The sequence below is a fragment of the Myxocyprinus asiaticus genome, chromosome 31, assembly GCF_019703515.2.
Source record: "Myxocyprinus asiaticus isolate MX2 ecotype Aquarium Trade chromosome 31, UBuf_Myxa_2, whole genome shotgun sequence".
NCBI classification, from domain to species: domain Eukaryota; kingdom Metazoa; phylum Chordata; class Actinopteri; order Cypriniformes; family Catostomidae; genus Myxocyprinus; species Myxocyprinus asiaticus.
The window spans coordinates 10,158,195-10,172,177 of NC_059374.1; the positions used below are offsets into that span (position 1 = coordinate 10,158,195).

Genomic DNA, 13,983 nt, shown 5'->3' on the forward strand with positions numbered 1-13,983 from the left:
GCAGCACACCACGACGCAGTCGACGGTAAGTCCTTAGGGAAGCATGATCTGATCATCAGGTTCCTAAGAGGCGCCAGGAGGCTGAATCCCTCCAGGCCGCGCCTCGTTCCCTCAGCGGACCTCTGTAGTTCTCAGGGTCTATAGAGAGCCCCCTTTGAGCCTTTGCAGTCAGCCGAGCTTAAGGCACTCTCCTTGAAAACTGCCCTCCTGACTGCGCTCACTTCCATCAAGAGGGTAGGTGACCTGCAAGCGTTCTCTGTCAGCGAAACGTGCCTGGAGTTCGGTCTAGGTTACTCTCATGTGATCTTGAGACCCTGACCGGGCTATGTGCCCAAGGTTCCCACCACCCCTTTAGGGACTAGGTGGTGAACCTGCAAGTGCTGCCCCAGGAGGAGGCAGACCCAGCCCTGTCGTCGCTGTGTCCGGTGCATGCTTTACGCATCTATTTGGATTGCACGCAGAGCTTTAGAATCTCTGAGCCGCTCTTTGTCTGCTTTTGGTGCACAGCGGAAAGGAAGCGCTGTCTCCAAGCAGAGGATCGCCCACTGGCTCGTTGACGCCACTATGGCATATCTCGCCCAAAACATGCTGCCCCCGGTAGGGCTACGAGCCCATTCTACCCGTGGTGTAGCGGCTTCTTGGGCCTTGGCCAGGGGTGCCTCTCTAACAGACATTTGCAGAGCAGCGGGCTGGGCAACACCCAACACCTTTGCAAGGTTCTACAACCTCCGGGTGGAACCGGTTTCGTCCCAGGTAGTGGCACACAACAAGCGGATAAGCACAGAATAGCCAGCCGGGTGTATCGCTTGCACATAGCGCCTTCCACCTCCTTTTGAGCTGAAGACGTGCGCTGTTATTTCCCAGTAGTGTTCACAAAATTTGTTCCCTGGTTGACTTCCTCCGAGCCCTGTGGCAGTCGAGTTTTCGGAGAGACTCGCTGCCGGCCCAGTACACGCGCTAACTAATAGCCCGGTTCTGGGGTAGGTGCTCCGCATGTGGCGGTTCCCTGTAAGGCTAACTCCATGCGATCTATATCTTCCGCTAATTCGTTTCCCTGCTGGCAAACTGTGTCTTCCTTGGGCAGAGCCCCTCTGCCCCAGTCTCCATGTTTGTAGTAACTCCTCCCCCATTGGGCAGGATCTACCTTGAAGGCTCTCCACATGGTTGGAAAGACCATGTGACATATTCTTCCACTTAAATATCCCCCCCTCTCTTGGGGCGAGGTGTGGTCTCCGCGGTGTCCTCCCCTTGGGAGGGACACCCCCCGACTAGACCTGGCGGCCCAGTCGGATAATCCCCCTTCTTTTTTAGGGAGTGGAAAAAGAGAAGGTGAAAAGAGGCCACGACTGGGTTAAGCCTGTCTCTATCTTTGGGTAGTCGACTTGTCCCCAAAAAGGGCTGTTCGACACTCATAACTGTGTTGGGGGAGGTTACGTGTCAACCTGGTGTGCTGGCTATGAGGCACACAACAAGTCTGCCCACCACACACCACCAGTTCACGTAACAGTTCAGCCTTGTGGCGTTTTGTATAGGGACCCCTAGTGTCACTACATCGACACCAACGTAGAGTGAGTGACAGATAGGGAACGTCATGGTTACTGATGTGACCTCCGTTCCCTGATGGAGGAAACGAGATGTTGGTCCCTCCTGCCACAACGCTGAACTACCCGCTGAAATGGCCGGACCTTATATCGGCTCCTCAGCGTAAAACCTGAATGAGTGGTTGCATACCACCTCCTTTTATACCCGTATGTTCGGGGGAGTGGCATGCAAATACCACTCACCAATTTTCATTGGCCTTTTATCAAAGACCAGAGGTGTCTCGGGCTCCCAAGAGTGACCCCTAGTGTCACTACATCAACACCAACGTCTCGTTCCCTCCATCAGGGAACGGAGGTTACACCAGTAACCATGACGTTTTCCTATATTAATACTATAGTTTTATTACGAATATGGTTAAAATATAATTACCATAGTAGTAAAACCATGGTACATTTTTGAAGGGATTGATAAAGGTATTGTAAGGGAACCCAAAATAATTGCAAGGGAACACAAAAAATAATGCAAGGGAATGTAAAACTATTTAGGAAAATAAATTTCCTCTGTGTCCTTCAAGGGGCTCGTCACTCTCCTTTCGGAAAATTGACCAAAAATAAATCGAAGACTTATCTTGTACTCACAGGTATATTGAATTTTTTTCTAGAGTGGGAATGTCTATTTCATTAGAAAACACTTCAACACAGTAAAAGATAATGATGTTCGTCGAGCCATTTCATGTGGTCTCTGAAGTCAACATGAAGGTTGTCTCTATATATATGACAGGTAATTAGAGGGGATATAATAAAAATAATAACAAGAAAGGGATTGTGATGTCAGCTGAAAAGAGAAGTCATTTTAGAGGCAGAGCAAGTTATTACATTTTGATAAAAGATTACAAAGAAATAACAAGCAGAATTAATAAGACCAGGAACATGAAAGTAAATAGTGTCAAGTTTTGATTTCATGTTGACTGTAAAACTTAGTGTAACTCCCTTTTTCATCCACTTTCTATACTCTCTCTCTCTCTCTCTCTCTCTCTCTCTCTCTCTCTCTCTCTTTGTGGAGGTTTGCGTAGGTTTTCTGACGCAGGTCATTAGAGAATCCTTTTTATTTACTGTTCGCTCGAGCATTGTGTTCACCTCAGCATGCTGCACACCTACTGAGCCATTCACACACACACACACACACACACCCCCTTCCTTAATCAAATTCTTGAACAAATAAAAACCTGAACCACAATCCACAAAAGTAGTATTAAATAGCCAATAGTATTAGATAAGATACTGTATACACTGTATTCATGTATGGCGAGAGTAATTAAATGTGCAGAGTGGTGCAAGCGGTGAGAGAACGGTGTCATGTGATTGGCTGTAGCTGGCTGAGGGGGTGATGCAGCACACAGAGTCAATGTAATTGACTGTCATTGGGGCATAACGCCCGCAGGGGCCCCAGTGTGAGAACGCATATATTAGACAGAGAGGGAACTTGTGATCAAAGCCACTGCATTACAGCGAGTTATTAAATGAACAGTCAGAGCCAAATAGGCCAACAATTAGAGGAGAGAATGGAGAAATGTGTTGAAAACAAAATAAAATATACTTTTTTTGGGAAATCTGATTTTTATAAAATCTAGACTGATAGAGAGATTGACAGACTCTCAAATTACAGTTTACTTTTCTTTAAACTTTTCAATACAAGTCAAAACAAAGCTCTATGCTCGTGTTTACAGTAATGCACTTGCAATGGAAAAGTAGCTTGTATTTTTGTTAAAATGCTTGTATTTATTGTTCCAAACAAAAATGTATGTTATTTTGAGCTGCAAAGTTGTCTAAATTGTCCTTTTTAGCGTGTTCTAGGCGGAAATCCAGAAATCTTTCTAGTGTCCTTGTGCATATTGTCTGAAGGTTACCAGGTTTATCAGCTTTACACGTTTATGACAGGAGTTTAAAAACATTGACAAAACAAGGTTGGTAAGTGATTACACTAGTTTCATTTTAACACGTATAATATTTGAGTCTTGTGGCTATACATACGTAGGGTTGGGCTAAATACTACGGTGCCTGAGAAGGGACAGGTTCAGTTCACTTAGTTTTGTCATGGCCACATCATATTAACTCGTGGGAACATGATAATATGTTGTGGCCACTAGATAATATACTGAGGGAACGCCATCCTTTTCTCGTGGCCACGAGAAAAGGATCTCATTCCCTCAACATAATATTTCGTGGCCACGAGAAAATTATCTTAACAGAATATTTGGCCACGACTTTTTTTACATTGATGTAAAGGGCTAAATAAAGACCTATATGACCGCAGCATGGACAAAAAGCAAAAATGGAGATTATTAATTAAATAACATTTTATTCTGAATTATGACATACAAAGACGTTTGGTTGCTGGCGTTTATGCTTAAGTAAAAGCCATCTAAAACACATTCTGAAAGTTATGGAATATGCAAGTGAATGAGACTGTCAGATTTGTCCCGGAAACCTCTACATATAGAATACCGCTGCATCCCTACAAAATGTTTGGAAATGTCTGGGTCAAGCTCTTTTAAAATTAATCGAACATCTTCTTTTCTTGCATGTATTGCATTTTCCAAACATTTTGTGTACATCCAGCATTATCCGTAGGCATCTATTTAAATTATACATGATAAATCCGACATTTTCATTCAAACTTGCACATTTTCATCTGCAAAGCCCATAACTTTAAGAATGCGTTTTAGATGGCTTTCATTTGTTTTAATGCCAGAGACCACACTATGTCATTTATAATTCAAAATAAAATGTTATTTCATTAATAATTTCCATTTTTGCTGTTTGTCCATGACCTGGTCATAGTTCTTTATTTAGCTCCTTACATCAATGTAAAAAAAGTCGTTCCCTCGACATACAAAGTCATGACTGTGAGAAAAGGATGTCATTACCTCGTCATTAAAAATCGTGGCTACGAGAAAAGGATTTTGTTCCCTTAACATAATATCTAGTGGCCACAACATATTATCACGTTCCCATGAGTTACTCTGATGTGGCCATGACAAAACTAAGTGAACCGAACCCGTCCCTTCCTGGGCACCGTAGAATACTAAATACTCTCTCTTAAATGTATTCAGTAATTTATTCAGAATACAAAAATACTTTTAGGAAGAATTATTGGAAGAATTATATGTGATATGTCATTATTATCTTATCTGAACTGCTACATCTCCTGTATTTACATCTAAGTGATTCTAAACGGCCAGTTAGCTATTTGTCAGCAAATTTCATGAACTTATTAGCACTACTTTGATTTCTTTAGATTAGATGAGGAGTTGGACGCTGATGTTTTTTTTTTTTTTTTTTTGTGGAAGGCAGAAGGCAAACTGAAGGCAGGTTGCGGTCAACTACAGTATCTCGTCCAACAAGAAAAATGCTGCCTGTACCTCCAAGACCCAAAACTTAATTTAAACTAGGCTTACTTCCACTTTAATTTTTTGGGTGCTTATAATTCTTTTACTCCTTTGATTTTCTTGTGAATCACTTGGAGTGATATGTTAAATAAATAAATGTATTTACACAGCAACTACAATCGCTGGAAACAAAATATCATGCGCTCAAAAGGAATATTTGTGTAAAAATGTGACTGGATTGATTCTGATGCACAGCTGACAGCGTGCTGATTAAGAAAACAACATTCCTGTGCAGTTGCCAGATATTCAGTCCCTGAATATTTTTTAACTATACCAAAAACCGCAACCTATAATTTTAACCTGCGATTGTGTTTTCAAATTAGCCCAATTGGGCAATAAGTTATACAACAACTTCCTCACTTGATTGACAAGAATTGTTTTTCTTTTTGCATTATTTTGTGGTCATTAAGAGAGAAGTATTCTAAAAGTATTCTAACAAAATTTTATAAAGTAACTGTATTCTGAATACAGTTCATTAGAATACTTCATTTTGTATTCTAAATACGCAACGCCCGTTACATCTATTCCATTACAGCTTAACCCTGTACATTCGTAACAATGTGCATTTTAACATTTGTTCTATTGCAGTGCCTTTATGAGGTCGCGACAGGATGTCATGATGTTTGGTCACAAGAACCATCAAGATCTGATATTATTGACGCAGCCACCATATTGAATTTCTACCATAGTTTGTGCTTTATTTATGATTTGGTTTGATTTTAGAGTTTATAATGACTTAAATTTTAGTCTTTTCATCATACAAAGTGATCATATGACCTCAGAAGACTTGGTATGCATGACGCACAAGCCGCATGGACTACTTTTATAACAGTACTGTATACATACAACCATTGTGTTGAATTGAGCCAACGGGACATTCATTAAATTATTTCCATTTGATGGGGTGATTAAATTATGACAGAATATTTCTTTAATTGGCCATGTGGCCTGGAAATTTTTTTAAACAATCACAATTCACTAGGCAATTATTGCACGACATAGATGGCATATGGCTAGAGTTGTCCATTTAAGTAAATTTAATTTTAAATTTCTTAAAATGTACGACTTGAAAAATAAAAAAAAGTGTTTTTGTAATGATATCATGTATATTACTTACTGCTACTTTTGTATTTTATGTTGATTTGATTTTATAGGTAACAGTACTAATTGTTCAGATTTAGAATTTATTTCATTTAATTTATTTATTTAAGTATTTCATTAAAGCGGACAGCATACTGTTGGTTTATATGGTTAGAAATAATATGAACTCTTAAATGTTATAAATGCCCCTGAAAATCAATGTATTCCCACAAAGTAAATTTTTGACATAGATAATGTGTGTGTGAACACCGATTGAGATTTACTGAAAAAAATCCCACTTATTCCAAAAGGATAATTGTGTCTGTGTGCGTGTGTTTCCAGCGCTTACCCAGCAGGTGTTTGAGGACAGCCTGGTTCTGGTCCCAGATGCTGTTAAATGTGCTCCAGCGGGACCTGCCATCTGGCAGGGGGTTTTTACGGACCCAGCCCCCACAGGCATACTGGTAGAAATCCTGACACGGGTCGGCGGAGCGGTCCAGAGCCTCCACAATCTTACTAGCCACGGTCACACATGCCTCTGTTAGACAGATACTATGGGATGGATCTGTGAGGTAAAGAAAAATAAATTGCATTCACAACACATTTTACTTCCACGTGGCGTATATCCAAGTAAAAAAGAATAAACAGTGGGAAACAATGTAGGGCAGGACTTGGTTTTATCTATCAAGATTTTATTGGATTGTGGATGTTAGGCTGTAAGGTATGATGTAAGAAAACGTCTAGGTTACTGTCGTAACCCCCATTCCCTGATGGAGGGAACGAGATGTTGTGTCAATGTAGTGATACTAGGGGTCACTCTTGGGAGCCCCAAACACCTCTGATGTTTTAAGAAAAGGCCAAAGAAAATTGGCAAGTGGAATTTGCATGCCGGGTATAAAAGGAGCTGGTATGCAACCACTCATTTAGGTTTGTGCTGAGGAGCCGAGACAGAGTCCCGGCCATTACAGCGGGAAATTCAGTGTTACGGCAGGAGGGACACAACGTCTCGTTCCCTCTATCAGGGAACAGGGGTTACGACAGTAACCTAGACGTTCCCTATCTGTCACTCACTCAACGTTGTGTCAAAGTAGTGACATTAGGGGTCCCTATACGAAACGCCACAACCAGCTGAACCGTGTTACGTGGATCGGCGGTGCAGGTGCAGGCAGGCCACTGCGTGTCAAGTAACAAGTGCACCGGCCCCATTGTAACCTTCCCAATGCCCCGTGCACATGAGTGCAGTCAGGAGGGCCATCTTCAAGGAGAGGGCTTTCAGCTCAACTGACTCTAAGGGCTCGAAAGGGGCCTCTGTAGGCCCAGCAGGACCACAGAGAGGTCCCATGAGGGAACGAGGTGCAGCCTAGGAGGATTCAACCTCCTGGTGCCTCTAAGGAACCTGATGATCAGGTCATGCTTCCCCAAATACTTACTGTCAACTGCATCGTGGTGTGCCGCTATAGCAGCTACATAAACTTTCAAGGTGGAGGGGGACAGCCGCCCCCAACCTCTCCTGCAGGAAGGAAAGCACTGACCTGATTGCACAACTCTGTGGGTCTTCGCCTTGGGAAGAACACCAATTCGCGAATAGGCGCCACTTCAAGGCGTACAGTCGCCTGGTAGAAGGGGCCCTGGCCTGAGTGATAGTCAGATCTCAGATCTTCTGCGTCCCATCCAAGGGCCAGACGTGGAGGTTCCAGAGGTCTGGTCGCGGGTGCCAGATCGTGCCTCGTCCCTGAGAAAGAAAGTCCTTCCTCAGGGGAATTTGCCAGGGAGGGGCTGTCGTGAGGAGCATGAGTTCTGAGAACCAATTCTGGGTGGGCCAGTAGAGCGCTACCAACAAGACCTGTTGCTTGTCCTCCCTGACCTTGCACAACGTCTGTGCAAGTAGGCTCACTGGGGGAAACACATACTTGCGCAGACCCTGGGGCCAGCTGTGCACCAGTGCATCCGTTCCGAGGGGGGCCTCGGACAGGGAATACCACAGCGGGCATTGGGAGGATTCCCGGGAGGCAAACAGGTCTACCTGTGCCTCGCCGAATCGACTCCATATCAGCCGGACCTCCTGGGGGTGGAGCCTCCACTCTCCCCTGAGCATCACCTGTCGCGACAGCGCGTTCACTGTGCGATTGAGTTCGCCGGGGATATGAGTGGCCCACAGCGACTTGAGCCGCTGCTGGCTCCAGAGGAGGAGATGGCGGGCGAGTTGCGACACGCGGGACGAGCGCAAACCGCCTTGACAGTTTATGTATGCTACCATCGCCGTGTTGTCCATCCGGACCAACACATGCTTGCCCTGGATCAATGGCCGAAGCCTCTGCAGGGCTAGCAGTACCGCGAGCAACTCGAGGCAGCTGATGTGCCAATGTAGAAGAGGGCCTGTCCAGGAACCTGCGGCTGTGTGCCCATTGCAAACAGCTCCCCAGCCTGACTTGGAGGCGTCTGACATGACGACGATTCACCTGGAGACCTGCTCTAGGGGAACCCCTGCCCGTAGAAATGCCAGGTCCATCCAAGGGCTGAACAAGCGGCAGCAGATCAGCCTGATAGCCACGCGATGCATGCCATGGCACCATGCCCATCTTGGGACTCGAGTCTGAAGCCAGTGCTGAAGTGGTCTCATATGCAACAACCCAAGGGGCATGACCGCTGCCGAGGATGCCATATGCCCCAGGAGCCTCTGAAATTGTTTCAGTGGGACCGCTGTTTTCCCCCTGAATGCCTTCAGGCAATTCAGCACCAACTGAGCGTGCTCAGTGGTCATAGCGACCGAGTCCAACTCCATCCCGAATAAACAGATGCTCTGCATCGGGGCGAGCTTTCTCTTTTCCCAGTTGATCTGAAGCCCCAATCGACTAATGTGGGTGAGCACCAGGTCCCTATGTGCATGCAGCAGATCTCGAGAGTGAGCTAGGATCAGCCAGTCATTGAGATAGTTGAGGATGCAGAGGCCCACTTCCCTTAGCGGGGCAAGGGCTACCTCTGCGACCTTTGTGAAGACGCGAGGTGACAAGGACAGACCGAAGGGGAGGACCTTGCTCTTGTATGCCCGACCCTCAAAGGCAAACCGAAGGAATGTCTGTGAAGAGGCAGGATCAAGACATGAATGTACGCGTCTTTCAGGTCTACAGCCACGAACCAACCTCGGTGCTAGACGCACGATAGAATGTGCTTCTGCGTGAGCATCCTGAACGGAAGCCTGTACAGGGCCCGATTCAGTGCCTGCAGGTCCAAAATCGGTTGCAACCCACCGCCTTTCTTGGGCACGATGATGTAGGGGCTGTAGAAGCCGCTCTTCATCTCGGCTGGAGGGACAGGCTCTATTTCACCCTTCTGCAGAAGGACCGTGACTTCCGCACATAGGGCAGCGGCGTCCTCACCACCTACCGAGGTGAAACGGATGGCGCTGAACCTGGGCGGGCCCCTGGCGAACTGAATCGCGTAGCTGAGTCGGATCGTCCTGGCCAGCCATCGCGATGGGTTGGAGAGAGTTAACCACGCATCCAAACTCCGAGTGAGGGGCACCAAGGGGACGACCACTGCTGACGTACCTGTGGAATGGGTCTCGCGGCAGAGCAGGGCGGAAGGTCCGTGGGGATTCACCTGGCTGTGATGCGCCATAAAATCCAGCAGCCGCGGAGATCGCTCTTTGCTTTCTCTTGCAGAGGTTAATGGATTGGCAGTGGAATACATCAACACCGCTCGGCTCCGTAGAAAAAATCTGAATGAGTGGTTGCACACCAGCTCCTTTTATACCCATATGTCCGGGGAAGTGGCATGCAAATTCCACTCGCCAATTTTCATTGGCCTTTTCTTAAAACATCAGAGGTGTTTGAGGCTCCCAAGAGTGACCCCTAGTTTCACTACATCGACACAACATCGAGTGAGTGACAGATAGGGAAATGATAGGTTGAAACATATTTGTGACGAGGAGGAGGGTGGGGCCGGGCCATGACTATGCACGTCCTGCCCCCAATTGGGCTAATCAGCCGAGAAGAGGGATAAGTGCAACAAAATGCGGCAGTCCGAGAGAGAGAGAGCTACAGGCAGCTGCCGTGTATGCGTTTATGTTTGTGTGTCTTTGTGTTTTGTTTTCATTAAACATTACTTTGATGCTTCGTCCAGATCCCACCTCCTCCTTTCCATTGAACCCTGTTACAATACTCTACGCAAGTATGTGAACCCAAATGCTTCTAGCTACATAAGCTCGAGTTCATGTGTTGTTGCATTACGAAATGTGTCAGAATCGAATTAATAATTAGGGTGCAATTAATCACGTCCCAGGCCGTAATAAGGAATATTCTACCATCGAAGCAATCAAGTCTGACGTATCACCTTCATGTTTTTGGAGTACCATTCAGCAGGGGGCAGTAAGCGGAACTGCAGCTGTAAACAAACCACACTTACGAGTACCAGCTGCAGACGACACAAGATGATGTTCAAACACAGCTGGACAGAGCGCAACTTGAAAGGTCTCGAAAAGTGTTTTTCTAAGCTTCAAACTACATTTAACTTGACAAAGTATCCTAAAAACGCTGTATTCTGATGCAACGCAACCAAATTAAGACGCTCCAAAAGCATCCATCCGACGCATGTGTACGTAGATGTGTCTTTAGAAAAGCCCTTATAATAAGTCTACCTTGAACAGACTGACGAATTCAATTGCAAAATGGATTTTTGTGGACTATAGGCCAATGTTAGGCTAGCTTATTTTTAATGATATAGAAAATTAACAATATATTGCCTTCTAAAGCCACTTTTTGTATTGTCTAATCAATGCTTTATTCATCTGGCACAATAATGTTTATTTGGGGCTTTTCTTGGTAAATATTGATATATGCAATTAACTGCAATTAATCTGATTAATTAATTGGCATTTCATGTAATTATTAGATTATAAATGGCCAACCCTATTAATAATGCAACAAAAGTATGCGTTGCCTTCTCAGTGTAGCCACAAGGGGCACTAGAGCAGTATTACCATAATCTTTTGAGTCTTCTCCTACAGTCAGTTTTCTCTTTCAGGTCAACTACTGTCATGGCTGAGCAACAGTTTGTTAAAGTTAGCAAGTTAGTTAAGTTATAGCTACCTGAATAAAAACATCCTGTTATGGCACAGGACATTTGAAGGTAACTCTAATACCTTGAGTTTGTTACCAACACAGTAATGCAAGAATGCACTTTAAAGGAATAGTTCATGCAAATATTATAATTAAATGATAATAAAACTCAATTAGTTTAACCCATGTGTTCTGAAGCTAGACAGTCGCTTTTGGGTGAGAACAGACCAAAATGTTTTCACTATAAATCTTGACATCTGCAATCTCCTTGGCGCAATCATGATTTGAAGCTCAATTACAATTCATTGTGCATGACGCATGTGCAGAGCGACTTGAAAGAAAGTCATATGAGTTTGACATGGCATAAGGGTGAGTAAATGATGGGAGCGTTATATTCTTTGGGTGATCTATTCCTTTAAGTATGTATAACGGACCACACACTTGCACATCTGTATTTGCATACTTGTGTAGAGCATGTATCTGGTCAAATCGTGGACAATAAGACCTAGGATATTAATTACGAATTTATTGTACATGTTAAACATATTTTACTGGATGTATATGTGTGTTTTACCTCTATTATAGCGGACTCCCAGTGTGATAGCACAGCCAAACAGTGCTAGAAGTGAACCGAGAAGCAAACTGGCCAAAACCACCTCCAGCTGAGTCCTTCTTCCCAGTGGACCAAATAACTGAATACCACCCTTACGGAAACCCACCTAAAAACAGGCAAACAATCATTACTGAATTTTCTAAATTCAATATTATGTATTCTAAATTCAATATTATGTATTGTTGGTTAACATTCCAAACTTGCTACTGTATGTACACCAAAAAATCAATCAATCAATCATATTAGCATTCACATACACTGTCTAATACCATATGTCTGCCTCTATAGAGACAGCAGGAACACAGAGTATGGTTTTGGTCAAAACATACTACAAAATCATTCACATACTACCTTCAGCACCCAAAGAATAAAGAATGTGTTGCCTGGGGATACTGTATCAAATGCATGCTTCATATCTGCTTGCATACCAAAACAACAGAAGATGTGTCACAAGGTGAGCTGCAAATAAATGAGACCACATGAATCAATATGTTCCTATATCAAATGTCACTAACAATTCACTGCAGTAAAATCCCTTGAAATCCAACCTGCTATTTTCTACAGTTAAAAGGCATCTCTAAAACAAATGTCAATATCAGAAATAATGCTGGAATAAAGGATACAGGACACTTTTAGGAAACCCCCACTGTTACTGGGACTCTCTTTCCAATTGTATCTTATGACAGAACCTGCACTAAAAGGCAAAGCAGTCTAGGGCCCATTTCCTAAAGCCTGTCCATAATTCACAACTTTAAAAGGTGACCATTTAAGTAGGTACACAATTTCCCAGGTTAAGACTATTCATACCTGGACTTTTGCACTTTTGAGATTGCTCAAAAATCCATCCTGCATTTCCACAACTAAACAATGACTGTGTTCCACAAATAATCTAAGATACTTGCCAATCTAGTCACCAAACATAACAAAATTAACACTGTCTCTTTTAAACAGAGAATATACAACATGTTCTAAAAATTCAGACTATAATTACAGTTTTATAATTGGGCTAACCTATGTGTAACAGCACACATCAAATTGTCGGTCATCAGGGCAGGTCAAGCTCCTGAAAACTGAATAGGCATTAAGTAAATGTGGGCAGACAAATGGTAATGTGCTCATGGTTGTTCAGTCATAATCATGTGAATTTCTGAACAAGCCATTTTTTGCAGTTTAATTTCCATAAATACTTAGTACATCAAACTCAAGCAAGAAAGGAGCTCTTAAAAGCGTGAAATAGTAAGTAAGTAAAGCTTTATTTAGCACCTTTTAAAAACAGTGTTTACAAAGTGCTTTAGAGACAAGATATACTGTACATGTACATACTTCTAGGAAAGAAAAGCTTACATACACACGGAAATTGATATAATAGAATAGGAAAATAAAATCCTCAAGGAAAAGTCCTAGTGAACAATTGTGTTTCGAAAGTGAGTCAGCTGCACGTAGGTTGTCAGGAGAGAGTTCCAAAGCTTTGGACCGTAATGACTGAATGCTGACATGCCACTTTTTAACCATGTTTTTGGTACAACCAACAAGTTGCTGTTGGTTATTCTGAGTGGTCTTGCTGGAGTATATTTAGTAACCATATTACAAAGGTATGTAGGGGCTGTACCATGAAGACATTTAAAAAATATTAAGAGGATCTTGAATTCAATTCTGAAGGATACAGGCAGCCAGTGAAGGGATCTGAGTGTTGGAGTAATGTGATTTCTCATTTTAGTACAAGTCAGCATTTGTGCAGCTGCATTTTGAACTCTTTGTAAGTTTTTGATAGAGTTCTTTGTTAACCCAGCCAAAATACTATTGCAGTAGTCAAGTCTAGACGTAACAAATGCATGAATGAGTTTCTCACTATCAGTGGGGGAGAGAATATCACATATTTGGAAATGTTTCCGAGGTGATAATATGCCATTTTACAAACATTGCTAATATGCTTTTTAAAACTGAGATCGCTGTCAAATGTGATTCCTAAATTCTTGACATGATTACTGGCCTAAAGAGAAAATGAGTCAAGATATGGGACAATAGATGTTCTTTATGCATCATTTCCGATAACAAGTACTTCTGTCGTATCTTTATTTAGCTGTAGAAAGTTCTGTGACATCAATAAAATTATGTTTTCTATGCAGTCCAGCAGGGTGGAAATTGAATTGTGGGTATCTGTTGCAAGTGAAAGATAGCGTTGCATGTCATCTGCATACTGGTGAAAGGAAATGTTGCACTGATTAATTACACCAGCTGAAGAA

The 13,983-nt window shown here is 43.2% G+C and overlaps 1 protein-coding gene across 3 annotated transcripts in view; it reads right to left on the reverse strand.

Annotated features, from left to right (window-relative positions):
* LOC127421990 (endothelin-converting enzyme 2-like) overlaps nt 1–13,983 on the reverse strand; it is a 111,403-nt gene that overhangs the window by 49,675 nt on the left and 47,745 nt on the right. For all 3 annotated transcript variants that reach the window (XM_051665281.1, XM_051665282.1, XM_051665283.1), the window contains 2 exons: nt 11,702–11,846; nt 6,420–6,635 (listed from right to left, as the gene is read on the reverse strand). In XM_051665281.1, the coding sequence (XP_051521241.1) occupies nt 6,420–6,635; nt 11,702–11,846 (361 nt within the window). The remainder of the gene's footprint in view (nt 1–6,419; nt 6,636–11,701; nt 11,847–13,983) is intronic.